The 21,596-nt window shown below is 36.4% G+C and overlaps 1 protein-coding gene across 1 annotated transcript; it reads left to right on the top strand.

Annotated features, from left to right (window-relative positions):
* The first annotated feature begins 6,399 nt into the window (after window positions 1–6,399).
* LOC145124847 (RNA-binding (RRM/RBD/RNP motifs) family protein) lies at window positions 6,400–12,166 on the top strand. The gene is made up of 19 exons (XM_079060310.1): window positions 6,400–6,577; window positions 6,679–6,739; window positions 7,073–7,109; window positions 7,316–7,446; window positions 7,575–7,766; window positions 7,919–8,029; window positions 8,165–8,246; window positions 8,429–8,562; window positions 8,647–8,786; window positions 8,891–8,941; window positions 9,039–9,121; window positions 9,362–9,416; window positions 9,518–9,626; window positions 9,744–10,227; window positions 10,307–10,517; window positions 10,613–10,683; window positions 10,772–10,940; window positions 11,008–11,137; window positions 11,355–12,166. Exons 1-19 carry the CDS (start codon window positions 6,473–6,475, stop codon window positions 11,900–11,902), a joined length of 2,904 nt encoding a protein of 967 aa, XP_078916436.1. The 5' UTR covers window positions 6,400–6,472; the 3' UTR covers window positions 11,903–12,166.
* Window positions 12,167–21,596: the final 9,430 nt, after the last annotated feature.

Below are 21,596 nucleotides of genomic sequence, written 5' to 3'. Positions count from 1 at the left end.
AATAGGCACTACGTCTCATAGTCGCCAGGGTTTATACAATAGGCACTACGTCTCATAGTCGCCATGGTTTATACAATAGGCACTACGTCTCATAGTCGCCAGGGTTTATCTAATAGGCACGAAGTCACATCGTCGCCAAGGTTTATACAACATGCACTAAGTCCATAGCTGCCAACATACTAAATCCGTAGCTACCAACATACATCTATACTGTACTAAATTCATAGCTACCAACGTACATCTATACTGTACTTTTATCCCTCATACTTTATCTACCCATGTTTTACCCAACATACTTGAAGATAAAATACATATACATTTTAAATCATTTTAAACATGTATAAAACATTCATTCAACATCCATCTCAAATAAACAAACAACATATATACACATATAACGTATTTTATATAAAATAATTCATATTTATGTGTAAGATGAAAGTGACTACACACTCACATGTTTTAACGATAACCGGGCAACACTTCGTTGCCTAGAATGATCGTTTCTAATAAAACCGGGAGTTTTATTGAGAAATCGGGCTCTGCGAGGGTTGGGCTTCGAAACCGAAAAAATAAATTTCCCGGGCTTCTCGGGCACTCCGTGGCGTATTCCGGGCGTTGGAAATGATCTCGGGGCATCGGTGGAGGTCAAAATGGCTAAAATATTGAAAAAGGAGCCAAAATTGCCAATTTTCTAACTTTAGCCGGGAGGGTTCGCACCCTCCTATTTATAGGGTCCGAAGTTGCTGATCGGACGGATGAGAAGAAGCCACGCGTCGCAGATCCGAGGGTTCGCAGGGAAGGCTCGCACGTGGGCTCGCACATGGCTGCGCATGCGAGGGCCTCGCTGGAGGCTTCTGATTGGACCGCTTCAGACAGCACCTCGGTTCGGACACGTTGCTGATGACACACCGAGATCGGACACGGGGCAACCTCCTATTGGACCGAACCTCGGACTCGCGAAGAACATGACACGCCTCGTCAGCTGGCCTCCGGTGACTCAGCAGTTCGGACACGTGGCAAGCATGCAACGAGGGTGACGTGGCATTTCCGGGTGAAGCTTATCTATGCGAAATTTCTCGGTTTTCGCGCCAAAACTTCTAAAATCCATAACTTTCGCATACGAGCTCCGTTTTTGACGTTCTTTATATGCACGCGTAGGTAAAATTACGCTCTACAACTTCTGTTTAGACTTCGTTGGCTAATTTTGACTTTAATTTTTATATTATTATTTTTAACAGACTGGGACAGGAAATCCGTTAAAAATTCATAACTTCTTCATCCGACGTCCGTTTTCGTCAGACTTTTTACCGTTGTGCTACTAATGACGAGACCTTCGATTCTCATTTAGGTTGTGTCGGCTAAAAACCACTCGATCTAAAATTCGAGTTTTTAGCTGTCTACTGCTAAGCTGAAACTTCGAAAAATCATAACTTCCTCATACGAAGTCAGATTTTGGCGTTCTTTTTATCGAACTTCTCGGTTTAACGAATACTACAAGTTTCATTTAGATTACTAAGGCTAAAAAGTAGTTTATCAAAAACTCACTTTTTACGACATTCGGCACCGTGCCGGTTTGTCGCGAAACTTCGACAGGTCATTACTTCTTCGTTATAACTCGGATTTCGGCATTCTTTATATATCCGGAAACCTTGAGACATATACTACAACTTCGTTAAGATTAATCCTTCTAAATAATCTTCCATCAAAAAGTCATTTTTGATGCTTATCGTCTCTAAATTGACTAGCCCGGATCTACGGGCGTTACATGGGGTTTGAAGTAAAACAAATCTGAAACTTGTTTACCATATTAGGGAAAACAATCCTCTAGAAGAACCATTAAAAAGCAACAATGTCGGCTCCACCACCTTCACCCGACTCTTTAAATTCTGGTGAAGACATCAACTATTTCGTTTAAGTTGTTATGTAACTTGTAATGTACTTTATTTCGTTTAAGTTGTTATGTAACTTGTAATGTACTTTATTTAGTTTAAGTTGTTATGTAACTTGTAATGTACTTTATTTCGTTTAAGTTGTTATCTTTTAGCTTTGATGTGTTTTGTATGCACGAAATATGAACAAACAAATTAAACAAAGTCAGTTACAACACAACCAAGTTAAAACATAACAACTTGTCCAATTCCAAACTTAATAACCTACTACAACCCAATTCCAAACTTAACACTTAAATCCTACCAAGCATAACCAAGTTAAAAGATAACAACTTAAACGACATAAGATCCTAATCATTAAGCTCCATTGGGTTTGCACTGGTATCTCCTTTCCCATCTTTGCCCTTCACCCTCTTAGCAAGTTTCATCTTTATGATTCTCTCAGATTTCTTTATTTTACATCTCCTTCCAGCAGCAACACCTTCTGCTCCTTGACCCTTTTGCCCTTCATGCACTGATTTTGCTCCTTGACCCTTTTGCCCTTCATTGACACCTCCTGCTTCTTCACCTTTTTCATTGACACCTGATTTCCTTTTTTTAACATTTAGTTTGGGCCTCCTACCAACTTCAGGTTTTTGCACTTGAGGTCTTTCAGCTTGAGGACATGTGACCTTGTTATGCCCCACATTTTTACACACACTGCATGATATTTTTTTCCCTGCCTTAGTCACAGTGTGCCTTGGTAGCTTCTCTGATGCATCTCTTCTTCTGTTAACCTTTGGTCTACCTGACATTCTTCTCTTCATTGGTGGAAGAGGTGGTATGAAGTTAGTAGGTGGCCACATATTGCTACCATTCATCCGCTGAATTAGATACTTATAGGTGTTCTTGTAGACTGCTCCATAGAACATTGTATCAACATAACCACCAACATCTCTATTGAGAAATGATATAGTTGTAACTGAATGCACACATCCATACCCATTAAGTTGCCACACTCTACAAGTGTAAGTCTTCTTGTCCAGGTCAACAACATAGGACTCAGCCATGTTTCTTGTTTCAAATTGGTTTAGACCACTTGGCAAAACCTGCCAATACCTAATGTAGACATAACATAAGTAATTACATACAATTATGAGTTTAAAGATTAGAAAGTACCTTTGAGCTTTTTTTAATTGATTCAGTAGGAGTGTGATTGCTGGGCAAGGCTTGTAATCAGGCCATGAACTACCTTTAATCTTTAAATTGTATATTCTCTCCATAACATACAATCTAATCTTCTCTAACATGGTGATGATTGGCTTTTTCCTAGCATACCTTATCACACTGTTGAAGCTCTCAGATAAGCCATTCTCCACTGCATCACACATCTTTCCCTCTTGAAAAAAAATGCTTTACTCCAAGATTTGGGGTTTGTTTCCATAAGATAAGCAAAGGCTGCAGGGTTAAGCACTTCAATCTCCTTCATGGCAGCATTGAATAAAGGCTCAATGAATGCCTTGCTTGCCTTCCAAAACATGGTTTCATAATGCACACCACTGAATCTTTTCCTAAAGTTGGCAACAATATGCCTTGCACACTGCCTATGTTTAGCAGTAGGCAGTATTTCCTTCACAGCCTCTAACAGCCCCTGTGCAACAATGATAACATGTTATATAAAATGAGACTAGAATTTATTAAATTAGGAAGTAAAACAACTTTACCTTATGCTGATCTGACATTAATGTTATACCAAAACCATTATCCAGTTGAAGGTCATCTCTAAGGTTTTCCAAAATCCATTTCCAATTTCCTTTGTTCTCAACACAGACAACTGCCCATGCAATTGGAAATATATGATTATTGGCATCTCTTCCTACAGCACATATTAGCTCTCCACTACATAAGCCCTTTAAGAAACATCCATCTACATTTATAACCCTTCTGCAACTCCCTCTCCACCCTTGCTTAAGTCCATCAAAACACAAGTAAAGTTTGCGAAAATAATTCTTACCATCTGGCATAGAATTGACATCAATTTTGACTGTTGATCCTGGATTTGATCTTCTAATATCCTCACCATATGACCACAACTTTGCATAGTGCTCCACTAGTGTTCCTTCAATCAGTTCAATTGCATACTTCTTTGCTCTTCTACACTGTCCCATACTCACATCTATACCAAATATCTCTTTAACCTCATCCCTAAGTAGCCTCACACTAACCTTTTGTTTCTGTAAGAATTGTGTTGTGTAATGAGTACCTATCCATGAATAATTCACAATTGAACCTAACTTGAAGTTTCTTGCACAATTATGCTCATTTATGAGACTCTTTATCTGGAAAGACTTTTCCTTACTCATCCAAGAAGCCCACATCCTAAACTTGAACTGCCCAGAACAACATTTCACTAATAGTCTCCTACTATCATTTTTTTTTGTAACATAACTGATAACCATTTGCTACAGCATAGTTACACATCATATATTTCAGTTGTTTAGGACTCACAAATCTCATACCTAATACAGGTTTTTGCTTTTTCCAATGAACATTCTCATTATAAATAGCCTGGTCAGTAAAAACTACCTCATCTTCTTGTGGTGGATCATATGTATCTTCACGAGGTGGACTGTGGGGGGTGACTTGCTCCTTTGGGCACAACTTACTCAGAAACTCATCATCCTTTGTCTTGTTCATAGGAATGCACTCATCAGGTTCACTGTCCACTTCCATGTGAATGCCATCATCTTGCTCACCTTGCAAATCCTCGTTTGGACCTAGGATATCATCCATACCACCATGTAAATCTTGCATGTCAATTCCATCATCCATATGCATACGACTGTGAACTTCTTCATGATCTTCATTTGCACCAGATAATTGGTCTAAAGAACTGCCAACTTCTACTTGCTCTTCAAGAATCCATTGATGTACATTAACACCAATATGGTCCATATATACATCGATTACACAATCAGAAGCATACCCTACTTCGATTAGTTCCATGTAATCCATGTCATTCGCGATTAACCTTAATCCATTAGGAAAAACAATATCGGGCATGCAAAAGTACACATTCACACATATCTCACATGCGAATCTTTCAAGGAACTCGACAAATTCCTTCTTGTCCATTCCAGCAAAATCAACATCATCAAACCTTTGCTCTGCTCCATCTGCGTAAGTAATAGAGGGGTACCTGGTAAAAATTCCAGCAAAATGTAGATCAATCTTCATGAAAACGGCCATAGCAACAACAAAGTTCCCCGATTTGAGTGACTAACACTTGAAGAAAAGGATAGGACCGAAGAACAGATCAACAACAAATTTCGACGCGGGGAAGTTAAAGAAGAAAGTTTTAGAAAGGGACAATTGAGGGGTTTAAACGTACAATATCTCTCATTAACTCCTATGCACACGTGGCAAGACATGAACTAAATTAATCTATTTGGATATGAGGTGGAAATAAAAAATTGCTAGGTAGGATGGGGTCACCGGGTGACCCCTTCATTTTCCCAAGAGTGCCATTTTAAAACAAGAAATAACAAGTTTATGTCCTTAAAATGCAAAAAATAGTCACGAGGGACCATTTAAACCATTATACGTAACTTTGTTGGGCTACAATGACAATAACCCAAAAAATAAATAAGGGAGAAGGGGTTATTTTTAGCAGTAAATCAATAGAGAGGAATCGGTAGAAGTTCATCGGTGAGCTATATCGCAGATAAAAAAAAAGGTAGAGGGACGGTGTTTACCACCGATAATAAATGCCACATAGGAATACCGCCAGCAAGATTTGTATGACACCTTTTAGCCTAATATACTCATATCATTCTTATTCTAAAGCATTTTGTAATATGCTCAAATATCGAACTCATCAAAGTTCAACAAAGTTCAACGTTCAACGTAAAAAACATCATTCGACATCATTTTATAATATATTAAAAATTAATACCCCAATTTTAAAATTCATAACTTTCAATACCACATCAAAACATTATCCACATAAGTTGTAATTACTAATAAACAAAAACATAAGATGTTGCAAAGCCTGTGTGGTCATCATTCGTAATCTAATATAACTTACTAGTTTATAACCCGTGAGAACCACAGTTACAAAAATAATTTTTATTTTCATAAATATTTGTAGTAAAATTCATAATTATTAATCAGTTATTTCAAATAAATAGTTTTAAGTAAATTATTAAATAAGAGATATACCAAATTTTAAAGTTAGTTATAACTTCAAATTTAACATATGATATGTGACATATAATATTAATAAGAAGTTATATTAGAGTGACACATGACAACATAAGATTAAAACTATTTATTTATTAGTTTAGGAAAATTTTTAAGTCGACTAATTCATATATTTTTTTGTATGATTTTTATGCTGAAAGTGGCACTAATTAAAAGGATAGGGGTACATTTTGATCAAAACTCAAAGTAAGGGGAGTAATTTGAAAGTTGATACAAGGTTAAGGTAGAGCAAAAATGGCCGCACTTCTTAAAACCCAGAGGCCAAAAGCCAAAACCCTGCCGCGACTTTGGAGCTGCGAGTTTTTAGGTTTAAATCGTAAGGGACAGATTACAGATACATGGGGAAGAACAAGAACAGGATGAAGCATGAGGCCGGTGGTAGCCAGCATAGTCCGGCTACCGTTTTCGTTGCCAATTTACCCTACACTTTCTCTAACCCACAGGCAAGCTTTTCAGTTCGCTTATGTATGCGTTTCTTTGTCAATGTTTTTGTTGTTTAGAGTAAATCACAGGTAATGAACTGTAAATTTGACCTAAATTTCAGCTGGAGGAAACATTCAGCGATGTTGGACCAATTAGGCGGTGTTTTATGGTTACACAGAAAGGTAAGTTTCATGAATTAGTAGGTATCATAGGCTGCGTTGTTTATCTATTTGTGTTCACTTTAATGTCAATGCAATCAAGAAGTGGAAATGAATGATAGTATGCATAATGAATTCAAACTCCACAACTTGATTATTGAACTTTATAAATCCTCTGTCTCATAATTGACTAGGAGTTTAGACTTTCTGAGAAGATTGCTAACAATTGTAGGCTTTATAAGACGTATTGCAGTTCGATGTTTATTAAATTAAGAAGCGATAGAATGAAGTTTAAAAGCAATCTTCACCAATTTGATGATTGAAACCAGACATTCTAACTGGAACATTGTTTTACAGGATCAACTGTACACCGTGGATTTGGTTATGTTCAATTGTAAGTCTAATAGAAATATATTTTTATTCATTTTCTAAATTCTTTGTTCCTATGTACTTACTTTTCTGAATATAAGTTTATGCACCTGCTATATGATTATGCAGTCTGTATATCAGTATTTCTAGTGTGCTTATTTACTCCTCTTTCTTTTACCAAATCACCATTAACATTCTTTCTTTTATTTTTTGTTTGTGTTTTAATATCAGTGCTGTGACTGAAGATGCTAATCGTGCAATTGAGCTGAAAAATGGTGCATCAGTAGGAGGTCGCACCATTGGAGTTAAACATGCAACACATAGGGCTCCTCTTGAGCAAAGGAGATCTAAAGGGACTGAAGGTTCATATAATATAATTTGCTTTACACTCTCTTGTGTCCTTATCAACATTCTCTTTATTTTGATGCATAATTTGTTAAATGTAATTGCTTTTTAAAACCCTTTATTTTCTGTGACTTGGGGAGTTCAGTGCTCCCTTCTGATGATACCATTAAGGGAAAAGACCATGAGGATGATGTCACTAATGAAGTTATCAAGACAAAAGATGGTAAAGATGCTTCAGTAGTTAACTCTGATGATGTCATCAAGAAAAAAGACGACAAGGATGATTTGTCAGCACCAATAGTAGAGCATAAACAAGCCCCTGATTCCCAAGAAAAAGGTTAGACTTCAACTAGTGCAATACCATTTTTAATATCTTTAAATTATGTTATTGTAGTGTACTATATATTTAACACATTCTTTCATTAGTACCATTGGAATCTTGAATCTTCTACTATCAACAACATGATCTCCCTCTCTTATATAATTCAGGCAAAATCAAGAAGCCGAAGAAGAAAGATGTGATCAACAACATTGATGACAAGGATGATTTGTCAACACCAGTAGTAGAGCATAAACAAGCTCGTGATTCTGAAGAAAAAGGTTAGACTTCAAATAGTACAAAAGAGTATTTGTAAGTTTGTAGTATCTATAAAATTATGTTATTGAAATGTACTAAAAAACTTGGTACAAAAGACTATAAGTATTAAGTAATTCTCCCCCCTTATATATATCCAGGCAAAATCAAGAAACCAAAGAATAAAGCAGTGATCCCTTTGAAAACTGAACGTGTAGAAGGAATTTCTTCAGAAAAACAGAGGTATTTTAAATTTTTAATGTCATTTCATTTGTTGGATTTCATTTTTGAGGCATGTGTGAGTTTAATGATACAAACACTTGAACACACAAAGTCTAAGTGATTTGTTATAATTTATATAAAACTTGAGCAAATAAGTATCTATACCATATTTTAATATTCCATGTTATTGATATTATAAACAGGGTTGCTAGGACAGTTGTAATTGGTGGGCTCCTCAATGCTGACATGGCAGAGGAGGTTCACAGTATTGCTAGGGAGTGTGGGTCAGTCTCTTCCATAACTTACCCTCTTCCTAAAGATGAGACAACACATCATGGTAAAAGGACATCTGTAATTCTTTCTGCTCATAAAATATACAAGAAATAACAATTCTATAATACACAAGTGTTACATATTTCAGGGCTTTTTCAAGATGGATGCAGATTGGCATCCTCATCTATAGTTTACACCAGTGTCAAATCAGCTCGTGCTTGTGTGGCAAAATTACATCAGAAAAATTTAAGTGGGGCCACAGTTTGGGCACGACAATTAGGTGGAGAAGTAAGCTTCTATTTAAGATTTTTTTCAAAAATTTCACTAAAAACCTCAAATGTGTTTATAGGTTGTTTGTTAAGTGTGATCATGTAATGTGTTTTTTTTACTAGGGTTCCAAGGTACAGAAATGGAAGCTTATCATAAGAAATCTTCCTTTTAAGGTAAATTAAATTTTACTGATTGTTAACTTATATTATGAAAAGTATCTAATCTATCAAGTGTGTTTATTGGTTTTTTAATTTTGAAATATAAATACAGGCGGATGTTAGTGAGATAAAAGAAATGTTTTCTGCAGCAGGCTTTGTATGGGATGTGTATATTCCCAAAAAACCTGATTCAGGGTATGTCTTTTTGACTTATGTTATGCTTCTTTTGTATTTATAAACTTGAAACAGTATTAAAAAAATAAAAAAAACGACTCAAGGGTGGAAATTAGAAAAGTCACTTTACGTGGTTCAGGGACCGATATCGAAACAAGAACCAAATTTAGGGACATGTTTGGGAACATTTAAAGCACAGGGACTAAATTTGTAATTTACTTTTCCATTACATTAAATATATATATATATTTTTTTTTCCAGGCTATCGAAGGGATTTGCATTTGTCAAATTCACCTGCAAGCGGGATGCAGAAAATGTACGGATAATGATAAATGAGTCACACAAAGTTTTATTATTATTATTATTATTTTTTCAACTTGAATTTTTCATAACCTTTTTGTAATTACTTTTATTCAGGCAATCCAAAAGTTTAATGGTAAAAATTTAGGTAAAAGGCCAATTGCTGTTGATTGGGCTGTTCCAAAAAATATATATACAGCTGGGATTCAAGATACTCTAAAAGATGGTATAAAGTTTCTCTTTGCAATTTTATTATTTTTAAAACCTTCATTATTATTATTATTTTTTATGTTTTGCTTCTTTTTATAATTTAATTGTGTTTATACGCTTATTTAACTTACAGAACAGAAAGAAAGTGATGACGAGGATTCTAGTACTGATTTGGAGGACAATGATAAGGAAACAGACAAAAACACCAAACATGCAAATGTTCCGGAAGCTTCCGATTCAGATTCAGATTCAGAAGAAGTAAATTTTGATGAAGAAGCAGATGTTACACAAAAAGTTCTAAATAACTTTCTTTCTTCATCAAATGAACCTGTGGATCCTGTCATTGATGATCATATTTCTCCCCAAAAGAAACAAAAAGATGAAGTAAACAACAAAACACCTACAACACCTAAAAACATTCCAAGTGTATCAAAACCTGAAAATTCAACAAAATTTGAAAAAAAAATTAAAACTCCTGAAGAGGAAGAAGAAGATTTACAAAAAACTCTCTTTATCTCCAATCTTCCGTTTGATGTTACAAATGAGGAAGTAAAGCAACGATTTGCAGGATTTGGTGAAGTCCAATCCTTTGTTCCTGTTCTTCATCCAATCACCAAGTAATAATTTGAAATTTATCTATTTAGTTTAGGGTAAATTAGTAATTTTATTAAATATTGTTTAAAATTATTCCTGCAGGAGACCAAGGGGAACTGGATTTCTAAAGTTTAAAACTGTTGAGGCAACCGATGCTGCTTTTTCAGCATCAACTGTAGCTGATTTGGGTATTATTTTAAAAGGAAGACAATTAAAAGTTTTAAAAGCTTTAAATAAAAAAGCAGCTCATGATAAAGAAGTAGAAAAGACAAAAAAGGAAGAACATGATCACCGTAATCTCTACTTAGCTAAAGTACATTTCTATTTTACTATTTCAATTTTCAACACTTTTAAATTAAAATTAATCCGAAAACAAGATTTTAAATTAATTTCATTTTGTTTTTATAGGAAGGTCTTATTGTTGAAGGTACTCCAGCTGCTGAAGGTGTTTCAGATAGTGACATGTCAAAACGCCGATCGTAAGTAGTAAAAGAATTTTTTTTTTTTTTTTTTTGACTTGTGAAAATTAAAAAAGGGTAAAACGGTCATTTCATGTATTAATTTTAGGTTGGAGCAAAAGAAGGCAACGAAGCTTCAATCACCAAACTTCCATGTTTCAAGGACAAGACTGATCATGTACAATGTACCAAAGTCAATGAATGACAAACAACTAAAAAGACTTTGTATAGATGCAGTTACATCACGTGCCACAAAACAAAAACCCACAATCCGACAGGTATTTTTACACTTTTAACCCTCGGGGTTCCGTTTTTTACATTTCTTACCCTCGATATATTTTGTAGATTAAGTTATTGAAGGATTCCAACAAAGGAAAAGAAGTTTCAAAGAATCATTCTCGTGGGGTTGCTTTTATTGAGTTCACAGAACACGAACACGCACTTGTTGCTCTTAGAGTTCTCAATAATAATCCTGGTATGTTTTTCTAAACTTTAATCCCTTATCATCGAGTAGTTAACAATTTTGGTCCCTAATTGTAGCCGGTTTTTTCAATTTTAGTCCCAAAAAATTATGTTACAAAACCTCAAATAAGGGACCAAAATTGCAAAACTCAACAATACTCAGGGACCCAAAATGTAAATTTACTCTTTAGTTTTAACTTTTAATAAATACATTGTTTATGGAAAAACAGAAACTTTTACTCGGGAGCATCGACCAATTGTCGAATTTGCCCTCGATAATATTCAAACATTGAGACAACGAAACGAGAAGATTGAATCTCAACAGCAAGGATTCGGTAACAATACAGAAAACAAAGTAAAAAATCCGGATTTTCAAAAACCACCCTTTGACCGGTCAAACCACAATTTAAATAAGCGCAAACCCCAAACTACAATGTCAAAAGTGGAAACCGAAAAACCCGCCAAGAAACAAAAGGAACATATGGAGGTCCAACAAGAAGGAAAAAAACCGAAAAGTGGCGGTGCCGCCTTCAAGCGGCCACCTCCGGTGGCTGATGTTCACCGGAAAAAGAGGCTGAGGGACCAGAAAGAGGCGGCGGTGAGTGAAGATTTGGGTTCAAAAAGAAGGAAAAATAAAGACCCGTTAGGGCAAGACACGACGGATAAACTCGATATGCTTATTGAACAATACCGGTCAAAATTTTCCGGTAACCGGACCACCAAAAGTGGCGGTGAAAACGACGGGCCCAGGCGGCTCGGGCGGTGGTTTCAGTCATAGTTAGTAAAAAAGATAAAATTTTGTGGGAGAATTTTATTGGTTATGTTAGATTTTACTATATATTTGAGTTGAATTTGGGACTAATTTTTGTGCAAAAAAAATGGAACATTGATGATGAGTGATGACCCTTGAATTGAGGCTGGTTTAGTGTTGGGACCATTTTGGTTGGCTGGGCCACTGTTGTGAATGGTCACACATAGTGGGTGTAAGCATGTGTTTTGCATTTAGTAGTTGTATTAAATTAAATCATCTTAAATGCGGAAAGTACAAGTGTTTGATGCATGAGAAATTGAGAATACATGGTTATTAGATATATAATGGACTGGTTTTGAAAAGAACGCCATTTGATTTGACTTTGTGTGTGACACCCATGTGGGTTACATGGCTTTTGCTTATTGATTATCAACTTATGTGTGTTGTAAATAGGTTAACATACACCCACCTGTCTTACTAGCTTCATCATTGTTTGGATTGTTACACTTTCTAGTAGTCTTATAAAGGAGTTAAAAGAGGGGATTTTGGACAATCTATTAGTTAGGTCGGTTTAAATGAGTTTTAATGGGAGGTTGGTAGTAGTGAGTTGTATCTTTGAACGTATTCATTGAGTATTCAACTTTGGGAGAGATATCTAGGAAATATTGTGATCATGCCTTTTGTTTCAATAATACTCCCTCCGTTCCATATTAATAGTCCATGTTTCCTTTTTGGTTTGTCCCAAAATAATTGTCTACTTCTAAAAATAAATATGTCTTTTACCATAATACCCCTCATTATTAGTTAAATTATCATAAAATTAAATGCAACTACCATATAATTAAATGCAACAGAAGGGTAAGACTGTCATTTCCTTTAATAAAGTTAATGGTAATTAATGTTTTCTTAAACTGTATGTTTTTTTGTCTGTGGACTATTATTTTGAGATGGAGGGAGTATAAAAATTAGTCTATCAATTCTTGCAATTAAACCCTAGTCTATACTCTATACCATGGACCAACTATGGAAATTGTTGAGAAGAGATCACATGGATCATCATTGTCTTTTATTCTTGCGTATACATAAATGATGCTTTATAATAAATACCTTGCACGTTTCAGTGATACCAGAAACCGTTTCATTTTTGGTTGCTTAATAAATACTCTTGAATTGAATATTTTTTGAACACCTAGATTTGTACCAAAGGGCTTCTAGCCCAGCGGTATCAGGTGTTGCCCTCTCTCCTTGAGGTTGAGGGTTCAAGTCTCGTCGGAGACATAGGTGGATTTAGGAGTAGTTTAAAATTATATTGTATTTGCCGTTCAAAAAAAAAAAAAACACCTAGATTTGTATTGGTTGCAACTAATAACAAATTCATTCCTAAAAAAAATTTGGATATGGGCAAGGAGGCACAAAGAGATGGCATTGGTCTTTTGCATAATCTACAAGTCATACCCTTTTGGCTAGAAAATCCAACTAGGGTCGCATAAATCTTAGAAAAATAATTATTAAAGTTGTTATAGATTGAATAATGCATTATGTGTTTAAGTCATGAAAAGAGTAATATGCATAAACTTTTCTTGGTTAATCTTTATTTAATCCAATAGAATATGATAGAATAAAGTTTTGGTCTATTTACAATCATGGGATTGTGATTGATGCTTCCAATCAAATTCTTTTACACAATATACTTTTTTTACATAATTCAGTTTATATGTAAAATAATATTTTTTTATTCATCATTCATCATCATATAGAAAGACAATATTAAAGAAGAAATGAAAGGGGGATGGAGTATAGTATAGGCAGCCAGGTATGCAAATTGTGTCATCACATGGTATGCTTTTGTCAATTCATGCATTTAAATGATTAATAATTGCACCATTTTTGGTTGCTTTATTCCTTTGTAACTTCGTTCTTATCAAAGTAGATATCAACACCGACTCTATTTTTATCATATCCGGTGTTTATTTATTCACAAATTCTATTATTTAATAAATAAACTATTTGTAAAACTCATATATTATATGAGTTCATTTAAAAAAAAAATTAAATATGAAATTCGAAACATTTAAAAGTTTGAAAGAAAAAGATTGAATTATTAAAATTAATGGGTTTTTTTTAAATTTAAACAAATAATTTAGATAAATAAACAAATGAAACTAATGAGGTTTTAATTTAGAAATTTTAAAATTAAAAGGAAAGTCAATTAATGAAATTGATATGCATTTATTATTACATTTATTGTTATTATATAGAATATGATAAAATAAAAAAAACCACAAAATGACATGTGTAAAAAATTTAATTGAAAATAACCACAAAATGACATGTAGCCAAATCAATGAGAGTGTGACATTTGACAAAAAGATTTTCATTTATTAGAGTAGATATGTATGACTATGAGTCTTGTATACCTAAAAAAGATGAACAAAATATTTTTAGGTGACCAAGTAAGTTAAATCCAAAATTCCTTATTTAGACACATTTTTTTTTTCAAAAGATACATTATAATATAGTTCATCTATAGTTTTTAAATGTTACAAAACGGTAAAAATAATTTTGGGTTATGTATTTGAAGATATGATTTTTCAAATACTTTACTTTTTCTGAATAAATAGAAGAAAAAGATATTTAAATAATTACAAGTCATGTATCTAAACTTTTTTTTTATTCCTTTAATTTGATAGATAACTAATTATATTATATTATACTTATTAAAAAAAATATTATCAAAATAATGTTTTAATTCTTTATTAGAAGAACTCTAAATGCTTTAAGAATTTAAATCAATACATTTTAGGCAACTTATAAATATTTAAATTTTCTGCCCTCCACGTTATAACAATTATAAATACAAGAAAACTCAAATTAATCCTATTTTTGTAGTTGCATAATTTGAAATCAAAGTTTCAAACAAACTTATAAAATGAAAATAACTAAAAAGAGAAAACTGATCTAAAATATGGACAATGGTCCTACTCTGTAAGGTCATTATCGTACACGCAATAAACTTAAATTTTTGGATAAATTTATTTCAAAATGGGACCTTTGATAATAACATAACTTACCAACAAAAATCTATTACAATGTCAAGACAATCATAAAGTTAAGATCCAAAAAGGAAAAATAAAAGATTTGGAAACAACAATCTTCACATTTACATGTATTTGAATGATTTATTCACCCAAATGTGGCACATGCAAAAGCAATTGGTATGGTTTACATGTATTTGAATGATTTATTTATAAAAACTATAGTTTCCAAAATATATAAATGCTATCAGTAATATTTGTTGTAACTAGTGTTGTAAAACTCTCCGAGTTGGCCGATTACTCCTCCGAGTACTCGCTACTCGGCCCTTACCGATGCGAGTTACAGAATCCCGAGTACTTCCTGATCGACCCTTACTGAACTGAGCAGTATTGTAAAACTCGGTCAACTGAGTGATTAATATGTATAATATACTTAATGATTTATTATTTAACATATACATGTGATTATTACTATATATATATATATATATATATATATATATATATATATATATATATATATATATATATATATATATATGCCTAGGTTATTCTATTCAAAGTAATTATTGTGTTATTGTATGCATAACTGTGGGCCAATCAATTTTACTTATTTTAAAAAAATGATTAATATATATTATTGAATTAAATGTAATTGAAAAATATCATCTAATTTAATTACAAGGGTATTTTAGTCAATTAATATAGATTTAATAAAGGAAAATTGCATATTTTAAGGGATCATAGATTCTATTAATTTAAAAAATCCGATTTTACGAATTATAATTATTTTAATTCGGACTAACTGACAGAATATGTTTATTTATTTAATTATTTACTCAAAAATATAAATATTCTTGAACCATAAATAATAAAAATATTCTTGAACCTATTTCTTGATCATGACTTTAAGAACTTCTTGTAGAATAACAAATTCTTGAACAATCAATTGAAGAATAAAAACAAAAAATACATTATTTCTTATAGAATACGGGGTAACAATTGTTAAGAATTACATTTATTGTTAAAGAATAAAACTAAAAAAACTTTCAAAACGGGAAAGAAAACATCAAAATCTAACAACGACTAATACATTCTAAAAGAATAATGTGGTCCGTTTCAATTTTGTGGTCTGTTCTTCAAGCATCAACTTCTGTGATTCCAACAAATTTGGAATTCGTGATTCCATTCCAACAGAATTGGAATACGTGATTCCATTCCAATAGAATTGGAACTCACCAATATCATCCATTGAATCATCTACATAAACATACTTGATACCTTTTCAGAATTCAACCTTGTCAAGATCCTGCACTGTCCACATACATGAAGTGTTAAATCAGAAAAAAAAAACATAAATTGAAATATGAATCAATTCATAAAATGAGGGGCTGTTAATGGTGCATTGTGATCATGAGAATCCAAGAATGACACATGGGGCTGATGAAGAACAACTAATGAGTCGTATGGTCCATTCGAAAGTGACAAAAAACCATCTGGTGGACTTTCTAATGCCAACACAGTAAGATCAACATTTGTTTCTGCTTTCTTTTGCTTCGGCTTCTTGGCTCTTGGGACAAAATGAGTTCTCCCATCTTTGGTTTCCAACTCCACTAACAAAAACAAGTAATAAACATCAGATGTATAGATATTTGATTTGAACAATTTAGATACGAAACACCAATAATATCAGCAAGATCGTTCAACCAGACATGCCCAATATCATTTCTCAGTAGTTTTTTCATATGAAATTCATCAACCGAATCAATGCCTAATTAAAAAAACAAATTTGTTGAAAGAAATTAACAAAAGATACTATTTTAAATATTTATGTCATTCAGAAGCACTGTAACGAAAAAACAAACTGAATGGGGAATAAAAGGGATTAAAACCCTAGATGGTAATCTCAAAATCTATTGAATTTTTTCAAATTAGAGACTGATTTGCGTTTTTGTTGAATATGGGAACCGAGCATTGTATAATTAGAACCCAAAGTTTACCAAACACATACCTTTAAATTGAACTCCTAATTTGATAGACAACATATATGTTAACTTGAGGGCGTTAGATCTTCAACGTCGTCTCTCTGGTTGAGGATTTGGTGAAACAGGAAAGAAAAATAGAAGATGGGATAGAGCGGTGGGGAAAATGGTGATTGTACTGGCGGATGTTGGTGGTGAGAGAGATCGAAGTTTTCTTGAATGAAAAGAGAAAGAAACGAATTTGAAGGTACCAGTAAAGGAAGATTGGGTGGGAGAATAGGAACATTGGCGTCGTTTCCAAGGTTACATGGGATGAGAGAAGCCTTCCACCGGAGAAGCAATGCCAGCAGACGAAGAAGCAATGCCACCGGAGAAGCTCGCCGGTGATATCCGTCGCATACATCGACCTCTTCCGCCATGATCGCCCCCTAGATCGGTGCTGTCCCGATGCTTCTTCCCTCTGCACCTCCTCGCGATTTCCCAACTATCACAGTGTAACGACGTAAATTTTCAAAACAATTTTTCACTTTTAAAAATATAATTTCATTCATAAATGTCATAAATCTCCATGTATCACATATCAAATCCATAAAATTCATACCAAGATCACAATACATAAAAACTCCACAAGTGTGTACTGATCATGCCGGCGCCTTCCCGCGATCCTCGCTAGTTCCTGAAACACATAACATAACAACTGTAAGCATAAAAGCTTAGTGAGTTTCCCAATATACCACATACGCACATACGCTACTCAAGGCTATATAAGACCTTCCGGTCTCTTTGTATCAGGGGACTTCCGTCCCATAACCCTGGTAGACCTTCCGGCCCTACCTGTAATGACCTTCTGGCCCATTTCACCCTGACCTTCCGGTCCATATCATCCTGACCTTCCGGTCCACATCATTCATAACATACCTAACACATACATATCACATAACAGCATACAATACATACACCTCATAGCATACAAGACCTTCCGGTCACACATAGGTACCTTTTCAGGTACAGTATAGTGAGAAGACTCACCTCGGGTAACTCGGATAATCTCGCACACGGATATACTGATCTAGCCCCCGCCTAATCACATAAACAATATCCTCGAATAAATAATGGCTCTCAAAGGCTAGATTAAATCCCTTTCTACCATCCCATAGAAGGGTAAAAGACCATTTTACCCCTCCCTGACCTAAAAGTCCAAATGTTGACCAAAACCCTAAAAGTCAACGAAAGTCAACAGGGGGCAGTACGCGGCGCGTACCAGCTCTTGTACGCGGGGCGTACTCCGGCGATCCAGAATCGGGGTCGCAAACCCTTACGCTGCGCGTTCTGAGAGTTACGCCCAGCGTAAGTCTCAGCTTCAGCCTTTCTTGGATTTTGGTCTTAAACGGTTTAGACACTCATCCAACTATCAGATCTGACTTCCCCTAAGCCTCTTATTCCATAAAGTCGGAACCTTTAAGCCTTTGCATGGCTGTAAAGGTCACTAATCACTCTAACACCTCTCCTCTTTCCTCATAAAGCTTAGATCTCATGCATGACTTAAGATCCACGTCCAAGTTTGGATTTTTATGAACCCACAACTCATAACACTCTGAAATATAGAAGATCTAAGCTTATGGAGACCTTTGCTCATAAAGTCTCCACCTTGGGACCAAAAACCCTAAAAATTGGTCCAAGAAGCACACAACAATAATAACAAGGAAAGTTCTGAGCTTTTTACCTCCAAGTGAAGCTTCTCCCTCTGTAGAACTCAGATCCAAGCTTGCACTCCAACTTCTAGCCTTCACAAGAATCTCTTCTTCTTCTTTACTAACACACAAAGGCACTTTTAGCTCCAAAAACACTCACACAAGCTTAGAACGAAGGTTGGCTCTCTTTTAGGGTTTCACTCTCTCAAATGGTGGCTGAGGATAAGGCCATAGCCTTCTTTATATAGGGCTCAAGTCTAAATTAGGGTTTTGAGTCTGGACCATTTACGCCCAGCGTAGCCCAAGGTACGCCCAACGTACCGGGTGGAGTCCGCGTCCAACTTAAGCGCATGAGTACGCGCAGCGTACTCTTCAGTACGCCCAGCGTACTCATTTGACTTAATATTTCCTTTAAGGTTTAAACTTGACAACTTGGAAAAGAAGAAGGGTTTAAGAGACACACCTGAATTCCGGGATGTTACACACAGAAACTCCGTCGACATGCCCTGTTCCTTCGTTTCTGTCTAGGGATTTAAAGCTGTAAATGGAAACGATTTTGCCTAAAATAAAGGGTTTATGATTTGAATAATTAATTACCAAAATTAATTAAAAGCTAAGATTACAATTTTAGCCCTATCCAGGTTTTTAAAATGATTGGTCCATATTTATGCATACAATAACACAATAATTACTTTAAACACCTGAACCTCTCTCTCTCTCTCTATATATATATATATATATATATATATATATATATATATATATATATATATATATATATATATGTTGCGACATCGACCTCCGACGATTCTTCTGGTCTTCTGCTGCGGCAGAGATCTGGATATCACAGTGCAAAGTCGTTAGAGCAGTCCCAAGGACTGTGCCTCAGGAGCGGACTCCGACGATCAAGTTAGATCAGCTGATAGATCTGAGATGGTCCTCCATAGCTAGAGAGAACCATCTTGGTACTAGTGGTGGTGTATGGTGGCTGACGGCGGCGGGTGGCGGCTGAGCCACCCGGCCGGAGTGTAGTGGCGGCTGAGCCATGGGGGAAGTCTATGGTGGCTGCTGAGCCAAAGGGAAGAGTCTTCCTTCATGGAGGAGGCACTATTCTATTTATGGTGGACAATTAGGTCAAGGGGAATTGGGTCAGGCCTTGGGCCAGCCCAATTCAGGCCCAACTAGCAAGGAGCTGGGCAAGGCCGCCTGGAGGCGCCGGGCGGGGCTGGCGGACGCCCCCCAGGCAAGGCTGGCGGGCGCGCACCAGGAAAGGATGGCAGGGGAGCGCCTGGCCGGGCCGGCAGGAGAGTCGCCAGCACGGCTGGCAAGGGAGTCCCCAGCACGGCTGGCAAGGGAACGCCAGGCAGGGCTGGCAGGAGCGCCCCAGGCCAGGCTGGCGTGCTAGAGCAGTCTAGGCCATGCCAATGGACCATATATCATCAAGTCCCCCCAGTCTGGTGTTATTGGTACGCGGCCAATGACATCGGACTGGAACTAGTCATATAAACTATGCGTCGTCAAGTCCCCCTAGTCTGATGCGATTGGGTTGCTGACAATCGGATCGGACTAGATAAAGCACCAAAGCATTTAAATAATAGAGAAAATGACCGAACCTCACCCACGAGATCCGTGGGGTTGTGCGATGAGCCAAGCATTGCTTATGTGGCTTGAGCTTGCTTAATACTCCTTCGTTGAGAGGAGTGTGAGCCGGTCGGTGCGATGCAACGTAACTGTTACTGCGATTATGCGGACCGAGGCTGCTAAAGAGTGTTATGCTACACTGATGTCGGTAAAATGTCTGGTCGGGGTAGCTAAGAAGCGTAAGCTTTCCATTCAGTCTCTGAGACTGTTATTCTACACGATTGTTGTGGTAGTCATGTGCATATGGAATGTCACCTATATCCATATACATAGTCTGCATTAATAACCGTCTTGAAGGTATTTCTTGCTTGGGCTACACCTAGCTGGATTCCCCCCAGTCTGATGTGGGTAGCGTAGGTAACCGCATCAGACTATGTTGTCAAACCAATAAACTGTAAGGTTGTTGACCATAATATAAGTGGCAGATATTCCGAGAGCTGTGCGATTAGGTTGCTAGCGAGGGTCACATAGCGAGACTATTGTCGACAGCCAGACAACATAATTCTTGAGGAACAGGTAGTGAGGCTATAGGTAGGAAACATACAGTGAGACTGTTGCCGAGAGCCAGGTAGCAAAGGTGCTAAGGGATAAGCAGTGAGGCCAGAGGTATGGGTTGCGCAGCAAGACCGTTTCCGAGGGCCAGGCAACAATGATGCTGAGGGATACACAGCGAGGCTACAGCTAAAGTTGCATAGCAAGGCCGTTTCCGAGAGCTAGGAAACAGAGATGCTGTGGGATACGCTACGAGGCTACAGGTAAGGTTGCATAGCAAGGCCGTTTCCGAGAGCCAGGAAACAGAGATGCTGAAAGGTAGTAGGTGGCAGGGCCGTTGTCGGGATGACCTTCTTGCTGGAGAGTAACCTCACTATAACAGGTTGTAATGTGGATGACACTTCATCGATCGTCCGAGCACAAGAGAACCATGACCACTATGTGAGAGGAAACACCAAGATCATAGTGTTAGACGTGGAATAAGCTTGTGATGCACGACTTATGGTGCGCGACGATGCGCGACTTATGTTGCGCGACTTAGGAGAATAGCTCGGGCTTAGCAGCCGGCGAACATGGAGATGCCATGCGGGAAAGCATCGCGTGTAAGAAATCGGGTTTGGCTGCTAACGATCGTAGATAGATCACGCGAGAGAGCATCGCGTGGAATGGATCGGGCTTGGCTGCCAGCGATCGTAGATAAATCACACGGGAGAGCATCGTGTGGAATGGATCGGGCTTGGCTGCCAGCGATCGTAGATAAATCACACGGGAGAGCATCGCGTGGAATGGATCGGGCTTGGCTGCCAGCGATCGTAGATAAATCACGCGGGAGAGCATCGCGTAGAATGGATCGGGCTTGGCTTCCAGCGATCATAGATAA

Source organism: Lactuca virosa, chromosome 7, assembly GCF_052849685.1.
Source record: "Lactuca virosa cultivar CGN04683 chromosome 7, Lactuca_virosa_CGN04683_v6, whole genome shotgun sequence".
Lineage (NCBI taxonomy): Eukaryota > Viridiplantae > Streptophyta > Magnoliopsida > Asterales > Asteraceae > Lactuca > Lactuca virosa.
This window is presented reverse-complemented; position numbering and strand designations above follow the sequence as displayed.